We start from the raw sequence: 12640 nt of genomic DNA on the forward strand, positions 1-12640 counted from the left end.
ACAGTTCTCTACAATTACCTGAAAGGAGGTTGTGGTGAGGTGGGTTGGCCTCTTCTCCCACATAGCTAGCTGTAGGACTTGAGGGGGTGGCCTCAGGTTGACAGCAGGGAAGATTCATGTTGGGTGTTAGGAAAAATTTGTCTGAAAGAATGGTCAGGCACTGGAAGGGGCTGCCCGGGGAGGTGGTGGAGTCAATTTTCCTGTTGGTGTTCAAGAAACGTTTCAGTGTGGTACTGAGGGGTGTGATTCTGTGGGGAAATATTAGCGGTAGGTGGACGGTAGGACTGGATGAACCTGGAGGTCTTTTCCAGCCTTGGTGACTCTGTGATTGAGGTACAAGCTCTCTTTATGTTAAGGACCTGCTGTGGATTCTGTTGGTCTGAGAGGGCTTTGGATCAACTCAATTAGTCAGGTAGCTTCTACCTTCACGCAGAAGAAAGAATTTAGTATGTTCCCCTTGAGGTGGCACCACTGAGTTACATAACAGCAGCAATCTGTAATGACACACTGGCATTTTCAGCTGGTTCCAACAATGTATGCCCTAATCAATGGGCCTCTGGAGGCCGGCTAATCATAGCTATACAACGCAGCTATAAATTCACTGTGTGCGTTTCTTCCTCAGTGTCTTTTTCTGTAGTGTTTGGTTTTCACTGTGATCAGAACACACAGGTGGTAATTCTCAGGCAGAAGGTAATTGTGCAGCATTTTGGCTGGCATTGAGCTAGAGCAGGGCCTTTACATCTCTGCAAGGACTTGGATCCAACGTGGTTCGGATCAACCGTCAATCAACCACCACGTTTGTGTCTTTTTGACCTCCTGTAGAAACAGTATACTAGCAATGGCTACTTACTTACCACATTTTTATTTACTCACTTGAAACCTGAGTGTGAATTTCCTCCCTAGGAACGTTTTCTGCAATACTGTGTTGCCCAGCTGTGTGATCAGTGTGAGCTACCAGTGTTCATCCCTCTGGTAAGCACTTCCTAAAATCTATTACCATGTTAATGGAGTTCTCACTGCTAGTGTGACGAAGGCGAAGTCATTTCTAAATGCATCTTGTATAGCAGAATTGCAGGTGAGTGGGTTACCAACTCCTGCACTAAAAACACTCCAGAAATCCTGAGGACCTGTCTCCACATGCATCAGAGATGCAGCTCTCAGCTTTTCATTACCTCTGTTCTGCTGCACAGTTGAGGGGTGGCACTGACTAACCTTAGTCAGGGTGATCACAATGATTATGGAAGGGAACTACTACATTGTGTAATGGAGAGTTTTGACGGCAGTACCGGTGTACTTGAAATAAAGTGGGAGGAAGGGGCTCCTTGTCCTTAAGCATACCCTGGCTCCCATCTGTTTTTCTGTCCAATCTGTTTTGCACCAGTTCTGCCCCAGGAATATGGCAAGCTTTCAGTATTGCAGCCAGGTGCTTCTGCAGGACAGGAAGTGGCACAAGACATCTCCATTACTGGGAGGGTTTTGGATGAAGTTGCAGTCAGCATAAAGCAGGTGTAAGTGCAAAATGAGCCTTGTGCCAGAGGTGTTGGCAGTGTGCAGCTCCAGGTAGGGCAGCACAGCACCAACAGCCCATCTGTTCCACTGCTCTCCACCCCATGTTTCACAGGGCGCCTTCATTTACAGGACTGTGCTTAGTTCTGCAAGCAGAAAGGTTCGAGCTTCTCTGGAAGGCATCAGCAAGGAGACAGTGACACAGGGATGGCAAGCACAAAATGTTCCTATTTCTGCTGTTAGTTGAGGAATCAAGTGGTTCAGCCTGGGATGCTGCTGGCTCACGTGGGGGAAGAAAATCATTGCTGTCCAACCATTGCTTGTTTGGTGCTGACAGTGTGCAGTGTGCTGTAACCCAGCCATGAGCAGGCTCAAATCCATTCTGCTGCACAGGCTGGAAGTGCTGTGATGTGGCAGATCTGGTTAACTGAGCATCAGTAATAGTCGGATGGCAAATTGTCTCAGTATTAACTTCAGAAACGTTAAGGTGAAAAGGTCTTCCCTGGCATCCCCCTCTTCTAAGGCAGGATGTTGTCTGTACTGATTTGCCTGCGTTCCTTTCTTTCTATTCCCTGAGTTTCACCAGAGCTGCCCCTGCCACAGGCCTTAAGGGAAGCACTGGAAGGTCAAGGCCAGGCTGGATGGGGATTTGAGCAACCTGGTCTATAGGGAGGTGTCCCTGCCTATAGCTGGGGCTTGGAACTGGGTGATCTTAAAGGTCCCTTCCGACAAACCGTTCTGTGATTCTGTGCTTGCTCAGCAAAGCTGTCGAACTGAACAGTAGCATGTGTGTATTTCTGCATTGTTTAGGTAATATTTTGAATCAGAGAAGTGTTTTCTTGGCTCTACCAGATTGATTTTTCCTTCTGGGGATGTTTTATTCCTTTGTAACTCCCCTGCCCCCCCCCCACCCCAGCCCTGTGACCCCACACTGTGACCAGCTGCCACTCCAGCAGGGCCTGAATGAAAGAACACACCCGCTTTCCTTGTGTTTATTGTGTTACAGTGAAGCAGAAGGGCTGTGGTTATTCGCAGTGATCAGCTGATGATTTCACCACATCTAAGGAAAAGCAATTAAACAGTCCTGGACTTGGTCACTGCTGAAGGGAATGTCAGGTGAAGCTGTGCAGGAGCTTGGTGCTGTTGCCCTCCCCTGGGTGCACGGCCAGAGCAATCTTCTGGGAGTCACAGTGCAAAATCCAGGTGCTGGAGACGTTCACCCCTGCCCAGGGGGATCCAGTGTTGCCCACATTCAGTGTCAGAACCCTCTGCGCTGGAGGCTCCTCTCAGGCACCTCTCCCCATGCTGGGGGACTGTTGCCATGTCCAGGATGGGCCTTTTCCTGTGTCTTTTTCAGATGTTGCTCTTCCCCACGCTCAGAGCATCCCCCATCCCTCCAACCATGGTAGTTCAAAACCAAACAAGCTCCTTTGTCTCATAAATAATAACCTCTGCAAAGTCCGTGACCCAGGAGATGCTTCAAAGCAGTTTCCCTCTCGTCAGTGATGAGGATGGCAAGGTAAAGGCTGCTGGTTCCATCTGGGTTGATGCTGCTGAAAGAAGTAAGTCTTCCAGAAATGGCAGGCTTTAAATCTTGGTCTTCAAATGTGGTCTTCAGGGACCATCCAGAGGAACCCACCTGGAGCAGTGCAGCTGCGAAGCTCATCAGGATGCTGGCTTTGATGCATCTGCGGTTCTCATTTAACCACAGAAACTCAATTTTCTAAGGAAATTATTGACGTTAACATCTATATTACATAAGCCTCTTTTTAATTATTTTTTATACTTTTTCATTCTCCAACTGTGGCTGGAGGCCCAAAAGCAGCAAATCAATGCTGGTGAGAAGTCTGAAGAGCCTGGAGGTCACCTGCCCTCACCAACCCGCTTCTTTGTAGATGTTGGTCAGGTTAGTGCAGATCTCGTTGGTCACCTTCTCAAAGGAGGCTTTGCAGTCTCCACCAAATTTCTCCTCCATCAGTTGCAAGATAATGTCACAGATGATCTAAACAGGGAGAAGGGAAGAAACAGTGTGAACTCTTCTCTATGGTCAAGGGGAGATCGTATTTCAAGTTGGGATTTTTGGAGAACAGAGAAGGAGAACAAAATTGGGGAGCGTATAGCATGTAGAATTAGAAATACATTGTGGAAAATGAGGTGCATGATAGAATTCATTCCAAAATTACGGTCACTTCTGTATTTTTATCTACCCTGTTTCTATGTCATCTTGGCTGCGCCCATAACACACAGCCACTTAAAAACCGCTTTACGAGACTGGTTCACTTGGTCCCTGCAGTGCAGTCCTTCTGGAGGTGGATATGCCCAAGTGTGGAGGAGCGCTGTGCTGGACACCTACAGAATAGGTGACATGGGATAATCTGTCCTGCTCATTCACTGCGTGGTGCTCTGCAGCAGTAAGTGTTTATGTGTCTTGAGCGTTTCTAGCTAAGTGGTATCATGGGAAGTGGTAATTCTTTTTCAGTGTTGCCTTTATTGTTTTGCATGCATCTTTACCCTCAGTCAGTCTTCTCCCCATCTTTCCAAGCAGAAATCCTCCTTTAGTATCTCATTCCATAACAATTGGATCTGCTGCTTTGGAAACCACCCTCCTTGTGACTGAGTGACCTCTGATGGAAGGTGCCTCTTTTTGCACTGTCTGCATTGTAGGGCGGATAACACAGAGACCTGTGTACTCTGTGTACCTGTGTTAGTGACTTCAGGTGGACTTGGGTAAACCATTTGGTCCTGTATGCATAATATGAGTTGCTTCAATGATGGCAGTGCTGTTGCAAGTTCCAAGCCCTCTGCCACACCAACCTCTAGACCTGGTACTAGACCAGATTGCCCAGGGCCCCATCCAACCTGTTCTTGGTTGCCTCCAGGAACAGAGCATCCACAGCCTCTATGGGCAGCCTGTGCCAGCACCTCACCACTGTCACTGTGAAGTACTTCCCTCTGACATCCAATCTAAACCTTGAGCCTAAAACTGTAACAGCTGTCTTAGTTGACCTGGGAAAGCTCAGTTCCTGTTACTAGAGAAAGACACCATGGACTGAATTTCAGTGCAAGCTGCTTTTTTATGTCTTGTTATTAAATGACAAGTGTGTGGGAATCCTTTTGTGCTGAGAAAACCTGCTACAACTCGTGGGCAGCTCTGTAGCTCTCACCAGAGCTGACCTGCCTGCACAGCACCTGCTGCACGGCCTTCTTACCTACAGATGCATTCCTGAACTGTATATACACTTACACATACCAAGCCTGTTTTCCCCAGTTCTTCCCCTCCAAAGGAAAGACGCCATCCCATCACAGTTGCACTCCCCAAGAAGTTGACTCATAGCTCACCCTGAAATTCTTGGGGTCGATCTTGAGCTGGGTGGCGTGTTTCTGGCCGAGCGGGTTCAGTATCCCAAGAAAAGCCTCACTGTTGTCCAGGTGTTGCACCATGTCATTGATGGCGGTGAAAACCCTCTTGCCGTGGCCTCTGACCTGATCCGACTGTTTCATCTCTTCGGCGCTGTCCATGCCCTTGAAGTGTGTGAAGTAGGACTTGGTGTCCGGGTGCTCAGTAAACATCCTGTTGAGAAATGAGATTTGGCCTGACTTTCAGACTGAGGCATCAATGCAGGTGTGAATTCACGTTCCAGGCCTTGTCTTAGGTATTTACTGGCCTTTTCCCCTCTTTATTAGAACAGATCTGTCTTTCCCTTGCATTTCTACTCTCTTCCTATCCATGAATGATTCTTGTGCCCACAGCAGCCTGACTCCCTCCTTGTGCCTCCCCAAGGCACCCTCCCCCTCTTTGCATTTTAAAACCTGCTGGCCCTGCTGATAGTCTCTGCTCTGCTGGGAGCTTCACTCACAGCCATTTGGCCAACTTTATTTTGTCTCCCAGCAGTTTCACCTATTCGTAAGGATGTGTAATTGATATTCTACATCCTAATACCAGGAAGCACCTGGGAACTGTGCTATCTGCTTGAGAAAGCACCTGAAGCTGTGCTATCTGCCCAAGAAAGCCAGCTTCCCCTGCCCTGCATTTATTCTGTCGTTTTGGAAGTGAACATCCCGGAATCAGATCTACAGGAACACGGGAGCACATTTGGGCAGGGGAAATGCAACAGTGCACAGTCATAAGGGTGTTCTGGACAGCAGATGGTTCCACTTTTGTCTCAGTTTGTATTTTCAAGGGGAAACCCAACTATCATTTTTCTTAGTTAATCACTTCCTGGAATCTGTCCCTGAGAATTCTTCTGCTAGTAATAGATAACTGTTCTCAGCAATGCTTGTTTTGTTTATTTTAAGGTAGCATAGTTCAGTGCCACTCATAAAGGAATTGACTTTTACAATATGCCAACTAGAGTTATCTTGATAAACTACTAAGACATCAGTTTACTTTGTTGAATAGTCCAGTTATCTGAAATAGCAATAGCAGATTCTCTATTGCATTTCACGGAATCAAAGGACGGTTGAGGTGATCACATGTGCCTGGATCCATCTGCTCCAACTGCTGCTCATCAGGGACATCCAGAGCAGAGTGCCCAGGGCCATGTCAAGGGGCTCTATAGGAGATCTCCAAGGAAGAGACCCTACAAATTCTGAACAGCCCGTGCCAGTGCTCCCATCACCAACATGACACAGAAGTGCCTGATGGTCAGAAGGAACCTCTGTGCTCCAATTTGTGCCCACTACCTCTTGTCCTGGCACTGGGCACCACTTTCCCTTCAGGTGCTTGTACACACTGGTCTCCCCTGAGCCTTCTCCAGGCTGAACAGCCCCAGCTCTTTCATCCTGTCCTCACAGAAGCAATGCTCCAGCCCCTTCATCATCCTCATGGTCCTTTGCTGGACTCTCTCCAGCAGGTTCATCTCCTTCTTGTACTGCAGTGCCCAGAACTTCTGTAAAGGCAGAACGGGGTCTAAAGGGAAACTTACCTGACCAGCACTGCTGTCCCGTTGTCTTCAGCATCCGCATACATCTTCTCCCAGGCACCACGGGCGCTCTGCACCTCCGCTTCAGAGAAGGACATGGTGGAGGAAGGGAGGAGAACACGGAAGCAGTGATGGGATGGTTCTGCTCCAGGTCTCTCTTCAGGGCTGTCTAAATACTGCCTGGGGGATTTAAGAGATCATGAATGGACTCTTTGTCTCTCTTCCCATCCATCACATTTCTGTCGGCTTTAGGGCTGCCTAATCGCCTTTAATCAGGAAAGAAATTAACCACATGAGGAGGAAGGCGTAGCACTTCTGTGTGGAGTCTGAGGCCAGAGCAAAGAGCTTGATGTCCAGGAGGGAAGGGAAAATAGGGAATTTTCAGTGGGGAAGAAAAAGGTTGCCTCTCCTCCCTTCCTACCCCCTGCCTAAGCCAGTGGTCGGCCTCTTTCCTTGACTTAAATACTTTGTTCCCAAGAATGCTGCTGTGCTCAGGACACCCCGGTGCCCTGCCATCCCAGCTTCCAGCCCTTCTGGATCCTGCACTCTAAAGATCCCCTTTCCAGCTCTGGCTATTCACTCCAGACCTACGCTCGTGCTGTGGCCACTTCTTTCCTCACAACCCTCTGCTCTTCTTTGGCTCATGCTTTGGCCTTGGGACCAGGCAGATGGCAGACCTCACTGAGGCTGAATGATATATGTTGATGATGATGACAGAGCATCTGTGGGCAGCCAGGCTGTGGTGCCTTTGAGGGCTGTGGCATTCTAAGGCAGAAGATGAACCAGTACAGGATGCTGGGACTGCAGCAGGGCCTTTCCTCCTGTTGGTCACCCTAATTCTCCTGCCTTGCAGCTATGATCCTCTTCTGTCCCTGAGCTTGGAAGAGAGGAAGAGGTAAGTGGCAGGAGAACACACATGGGCTCACTATCATGACTGTCACTGGGAGGAGGCCAAAAAAGCTCGGATTATCCACATGGCACCCAGGCTTAACCTCTGTCAGGAATGTGCTGGTTAAGCTCAGAGCACGCACACAAAATAGGGCTTAGGGGCCTAAGGAACCACCGCTGCTGGCTGGTGTGGAGACAAAGCCTCGTTGTTTGGGATGGTGTAGGGGAGGAAAAGAGTGGGCACAGTGAGCAAGGCCAGCCCAGTGCCTGGGGCAGATGAAAAGGGATGGCTGCTACCCCACAGAGACCTTCTGGAAGTATTGAATTATCACAGAATCATTCCAGTTGGAAGGAACCTCTAAAGACCATCTGATCCCACTCCCCTGCAATGAACAGGGACACACACAGCTCAATCAGGGAGCTCAGAGCCCCTCAAATCTGACCTTGGGTGTCTCCAGAGACGGGACATCCACCGCCTCTCTGGGCAGCCTGTGCCAGTGCTTCACTGCTGGGAGGATGTAGAGGTGCTTAGCACAGGGATGGGACAGAGGCCAACTCAAGGACTTTGTGGCCTATCTCTGGTCTCTTTCACCTCACAGCCCATGCTTTTCCTTTCCTCTTTCCTGATAGAGATGAGAGCAATTCACTGAGCTCCTTACATATTCACGGCTCTGTGGCAATGGGGCAGAAGGGACAGGTTGCTCCAGGTCCCCCTCATGACCCCATCTATGTAAGCCTGTCCTGCTGCTGTGTGCTGGGCCACCACATCTGCTCTTTGTGAAACTCAAGTGCTGCTTGCCTCCAAGGGCTTCACTAGAACCGAGCACCCTGTGCTGCCCACCCTCTCTGTTTTGGCCAGCAAAAGCTGTCTGATGCAAAGCTGCACAGCCTTCTGATTTCTCTTCTCCAAATCCTCAGAACAAAGTCCCAGATTTCAGAAGATCCAGGCATTGGGGGCCAAGCACGAAGCTGGGGGTGCCAGCCAGCTGTATCCAGCTGCCCATGAGGACAAGGGGAATGGGGACAAGGCCACAGCCAACAGGGGACTGCCAGACAGTGGGCACCAACAGGGAGACAATCCAACAGGGACAGCACGGAGCCTTGGGGAGAGCAAGCAGGGGGTGGGTGCTTGCTGCAGTGGTGGTGAGCCCGGTTCCATGGCCTGGACTGCTGCAGCAGCGCGCAGCGCACAGAGAAACAAACTGAAGTCATCAACCGCATCACTGCACTTTGTGACTCACTTTTACACTCTGCTCTTTCCCCACAGCGGGGGATCAGCTGAAGAGCATCTACACCAATGCACGCAGCAGGAGCAACAAACAAGAAGAGCTGGAAGCCATTGTGTAGCAGGCAAGCTATGATTCTGTCACCATTACGGAAACATGGTGGGACCGCTCCCATGAGTGGAGTGCGGCAATGGATGGCTATAAACTCTTCGGGAAGGGTAGGCAAGGAAGGAGGGGTGGCGGCGTGGCTCTCTGCATATGAGACTATACATGCATAGTGTATAGTCAAGTCAGTTTGAATACGTTTTCTTATCCGTTAAGGTGATTGGTCCAGTTTCTTATCCGAAGGTTTCAGGCCTAGAATTCCAGGAGCTTCTTCCTTTGCAGTGTGCTATGGATAAGCAAAAGCTTTGCCCCCATCCTACCAAACCCCTCCCAAGTCCTGCCTATTCCTGTAATCCCCTCCCCAAACTCTGCCTAAACTCCCCCAAGTCCTGCCTATTCTTGGTAAACCACACCCCAAACTCTGCCTCTGAAGTAAGGTTTCCTCCCCTCTTTGATTTCCATGGAAGTGAAGCAAGGTACCCCCCCCCCTCTGTACATGTACAGGGGGCCCCACTCTACATCCCCCCCGTACGGCCCCCCTGTATAAGGATTATCCTAGCAATAGGACTAGAGGAAATGGCTTCAAGCTGTGCCAGGGGAGGTTCATGCTGGATGTGAGGAAATACTGCTTCTCTGCAAGAGTGGTCAGGCAGTGGGATGGGCTGACAGGGGGTGGTGGAGTCACCGACCCTGGAGGTGTTCAAGGAACGTTTGGACGTTGTGCTGAGGGACATGGTTTAGTGAGAGCTATTGGTGGGTGGATGGTTGGACTGGGTGATCTTGTAGGACTTCTCTAACCTTGGTGATTCTGTGGTTCTTCCCGTATTATTCTTATTGCTTTGGAAAATTATCTTGCACAATTTGCTGAAGTCCTTATATGATAAATGTAATGATACCTTGTAAAGTTTTGATACTGATAACATGATAACAGGTTTATACACACCTACACACCACCTCAGGGATCTCTAGAGACCAGAGATGAGAAGCTCTACAATCCTATTGCTTTGACCTTGAAGTGGAGTAGCTGTGAAAAAAAAAATTGCTATTGAATCATAAAGTTATCAGTGCTTTGCTGGTACTCGCTTCCACGCCCATAGGGAACGGGATGCATGCTGTTTGGTTTTTGTTTTTCCGTTCCTTTGTCCTCTTCTTCAGTTTGTTTTGTTTAATAATCTGTATGCTGTAGAAACAGGGCAAACGGTACCTTCTGCTGAACAGACAGAAATGGTTTCTAGCATGGTACAACTGCAGAGACTGCCTCAAACCCGGGTGTGAGGCTCATCACAGTTGAGGTGGGGAAATGACAAGTGGAATAGGAACCAAAGTACATCCTTGGGGCCATGCTGCAGCCATCGTCATCCCAGCAGCCACAAATGTTTCCACCATGGTCCCGCTTTTTGCTGCTCATTGTGTGCTTGGTACCACGGAGGGTTGGATGCTCTCCCCTCACCTGCTGAGCTCACGCAACCCAAACCCAGAAGCAGAGAGTGCTCACCCGCCCTGAGCCAGATGTGTAAGAGTGAACCCCTGGGAGATGTTTGATAACAGACCCCATCTTCAGCAAAGGGCCACAAAGACAGTGAGGGGACTGGAGCACCTCGTCCCACAAGGACAGGCTGGGAGAGCTGGGGCTGTTCAGCCAGCAGAAGGCTCAGGGGAGACCTTATCAGTGTGTGTGCAAATACTTTAGAGGAGGGTGCAAAAAGGAGAGTGCAGTGAAGACAGCCAGGTTCTTGTCAGTGGTGCCCTGCGCCAGAACAAGAGGCAGTGGGCACAGACTGGAGCATAGAGGTTCCCTTGGACCATCAGGCAATGCTTCTACACTGTTCAGGTGACAAAGCACTGGCAAGAGTTGCTCAGGGAGGTTGTGGGACCTTCTCCTTGGAGATCTCCAACAGCCTCCTGGATATGGCCCTGGGGACCCTGCTCTGGGTGTCCCTGGTGAACAGCAGTTGCAGCAGATGGACCCAGAAGTTTCTTCTGCTCTTTTCCCCCCAACCCCCCACATGCTTGTTCAACTGAGGTTAAAGTTACAGCCAAGTTTCCTCGCTCCTCTTCTTGTGGTGCTGCTGCTCAGTGCTGCTTTCACAGAGATGACAAACAGCTGTATCTGCTGTGTGCTCAGTATCTGAGGTTTATTAGCTAATCAAATCAAGCAAGATTACGAGCTGTAATCATAGCTGTTGGGCCTCACAGCACGTGAAAGGGAAAGAACAGGGGTAGGAAAGCAGCTTTCTCAGCTGCAACCAGAATTTGCTTATCACTTCCAGTAAAGAGAGTACCTGTGGACTTGGGTGGAGCTGTGCTGTGCTTTGCCCTGCTGAATGTATAAATTCAAAAGGGTAGAAAAAAAAGGAATGCTCAGCTTTATAATTCTCTTTTTATCTCTCTAGTGGAGAGATAGGGAGGAAGGAGGACCCAGGGAACTACAGGTGAGCGAGCCTCACCTCTGTGCCTGGGAATATCATGGAACAGATCCTCCTAAAAGACATGTTAAGGCACAGGAGGGATGAGCAGGTGATCCAAGACAGCCAGCGTGGCTTCACCAAGGGAATGTCTTGCCTGACCAAACTGGTGGCGTTCTGTGATGGAGTGACATCAGTGGGCAAAGGGAAGGTGACCAGTGTCATCTGCCCGGACACGCATAAGGCCTTTGACATGGTCACCCACCACATCCTCATCTCAAAATTGGAGGGATACAGATTTGAGGGTTGGCCTACTCAGTGGGTAAGGAATTGGTTGGAAGGTTGTAGATAGAGGGTTGTGGTGAATGGCACTATGTCCAGGTGGAGGCCAATGATGAGTGGCGTTCCCCAGGCCTCAGTCTTGGGACTGGTGCTGTTCAACTTCTTCATCAGTGACACTGATCATGGGCTTGAGTGCACCCTCAGCAAATTTGCTGATGACATCAAGATGAGTGGTTCAGCTGACACGTTAGAAGGAAGGTATGCCATCCAGAGGGACCTCAACAAACTCAAAAGTGAACCTAATGAGGTTCAACATAGCAAAGTGCAAGGTTTTGCACTTGGGTGGGATTAATCCCAGATACATATACAGACTGGGAGAAGAACTCCTTGAGAGTAGCCCTGCAGAGAAGGACCTGTGGGTCCTTGTGGGTGAAAAACAACATGAGCCAGCAGCGTATTCTTGCAGCTCAGAAAGCCAATGGTATCCTGGGCTCCATCAGAAGAGGTATGGCCAGCAGGGACAGGGAGGTGACTGTCCCTCTCTGCTCTGCCCTTCTGAGGCCCCATCTGCAATACTGTGTCCAGGTCTGGGGCTCCCAGTACAAGAAAGCTGTGGAGCTGTCAAGAGAGGGTCCAGAGTTGGGCCACAAAGATGGTGAGAGGGCTGGAGCACCTCCACTATGAAGACAGGCTGAGGGGAGCTGGGCTTGTTCAGCCTGCAGAAGGCTGTGAGGAGACCTCATTGCAGCCTTACAGTAAAAGGGGATTATAAACAGAAAGGGAATCGACTTATTACAAGGGTAGACAGTGATGGGACAAGGGGGAGTGCTGTGTCTGAGGCATGAACTCAGATATTGATGATCCAAATCATTTATTAGAGGTTCTAACATCCCTTATATACATTCACAAGTTTTCTCTCTTAACTTTCGCAGCGGCCTTTACGTGTCAACAAAACATTCCACAAACACACCTTAACTATGCACGCGGGAGCTTATCCAGTCAGAGTCATGAGTCGTTCCTAGCCACACACCCTTCCTCCAGTCAGGGCCATCATCATGCAGCCATCACGCAGCTTACTTGACTTTGCTTTTCTCTTCTTCCGGAGGTGTCCTTGGTTCTCAGCCTTCTGCTGAAGGCAGCTTCTGCTCTGAACGGTCTTTCTTGAATTCTCACAGAGGAATGTTTTTGAGCTTAAGGAGGGAAGGTTTAGATTGGATGTCAAGGGGAAGTTCTTTATAGGGAGACAGGCAAGGTGCTGGAATAGGCTTCCCAGAGAAGCTGTAGATGTTCCATCCCTGGAGGTGTT

General features: G+C 49.5%; 1 protein-coding gene across 1 annotated transcript; it reads right to left on the minus strand.

Annotated features, from left to right (window-relative positions):
- Window positions 1-2482: 2482 nt before the first annotated feature.
- On the minus strand, window positions 2483-6570 carry LOC140263217 (cytoglobin-1-like). Its single transcript, XM_072358017.1, has 3 exons — window positions 6432-6570; window positions 4846-5077; window positions 2483-3508 (listed from the first exon to the last, which is right to left on the minus strand). Exons 1-3 carry the CDS (start codon window positions 6524-6526, stop codon window positions 3380-3382), a joined length of 456 nt encoding a protein of 151 aa, XP_072214118.1. The 5' UTR covers window positions 6527-6570; the 3' UTR covers window positions 2483-3379.
- Window positions 6571-12640: the final 6070 nt, after the last annotated feature.

Source organism: Excalfactoria chinensis, chromosome 1, assembly GCF_039878825.1.
Source record: "Excalfactoria chinensis isolate bCotChi1 chromosome 1, bCotChi1.hap2, whole genome shotgun sequence".
In the NCBI taxonomy this organism is placed as follows: Eukaryota; Metazoa; Chordata; class Aves; order Galliformes; family Phasianidae; genus Excalfactoria; species Excalfactoria chinensis.

What these genes read in the sequence shown, in the direction of transcription:
- LOC140263217 (XM_072358017.1), bottom strand. Translation starts at nt 6,526, where the DNA reads ATGTCCTTCTCTGAAGCGGAGGTGCAGAGCGCCCGTGGTGCCTGGGAG. An exon ending in GGGACAGCAGTGCTGGTCAG is followed by an intron (nt 5,078 to 6,431) that starts GTAAGTTTCCCT and finishes ATTTCTCAACAG; the next exon opens with GATGTTTACTGAGCACCCGG. An exon ending in TCGACCCCAAGAATTTCAGG is followed by an intron (nt 3,509 to 4,845) that starts GTGAGCTATGAG and finishes CTCCCTGTTTAG; the next exon opens with ATCATCTGTGACATTATCTT.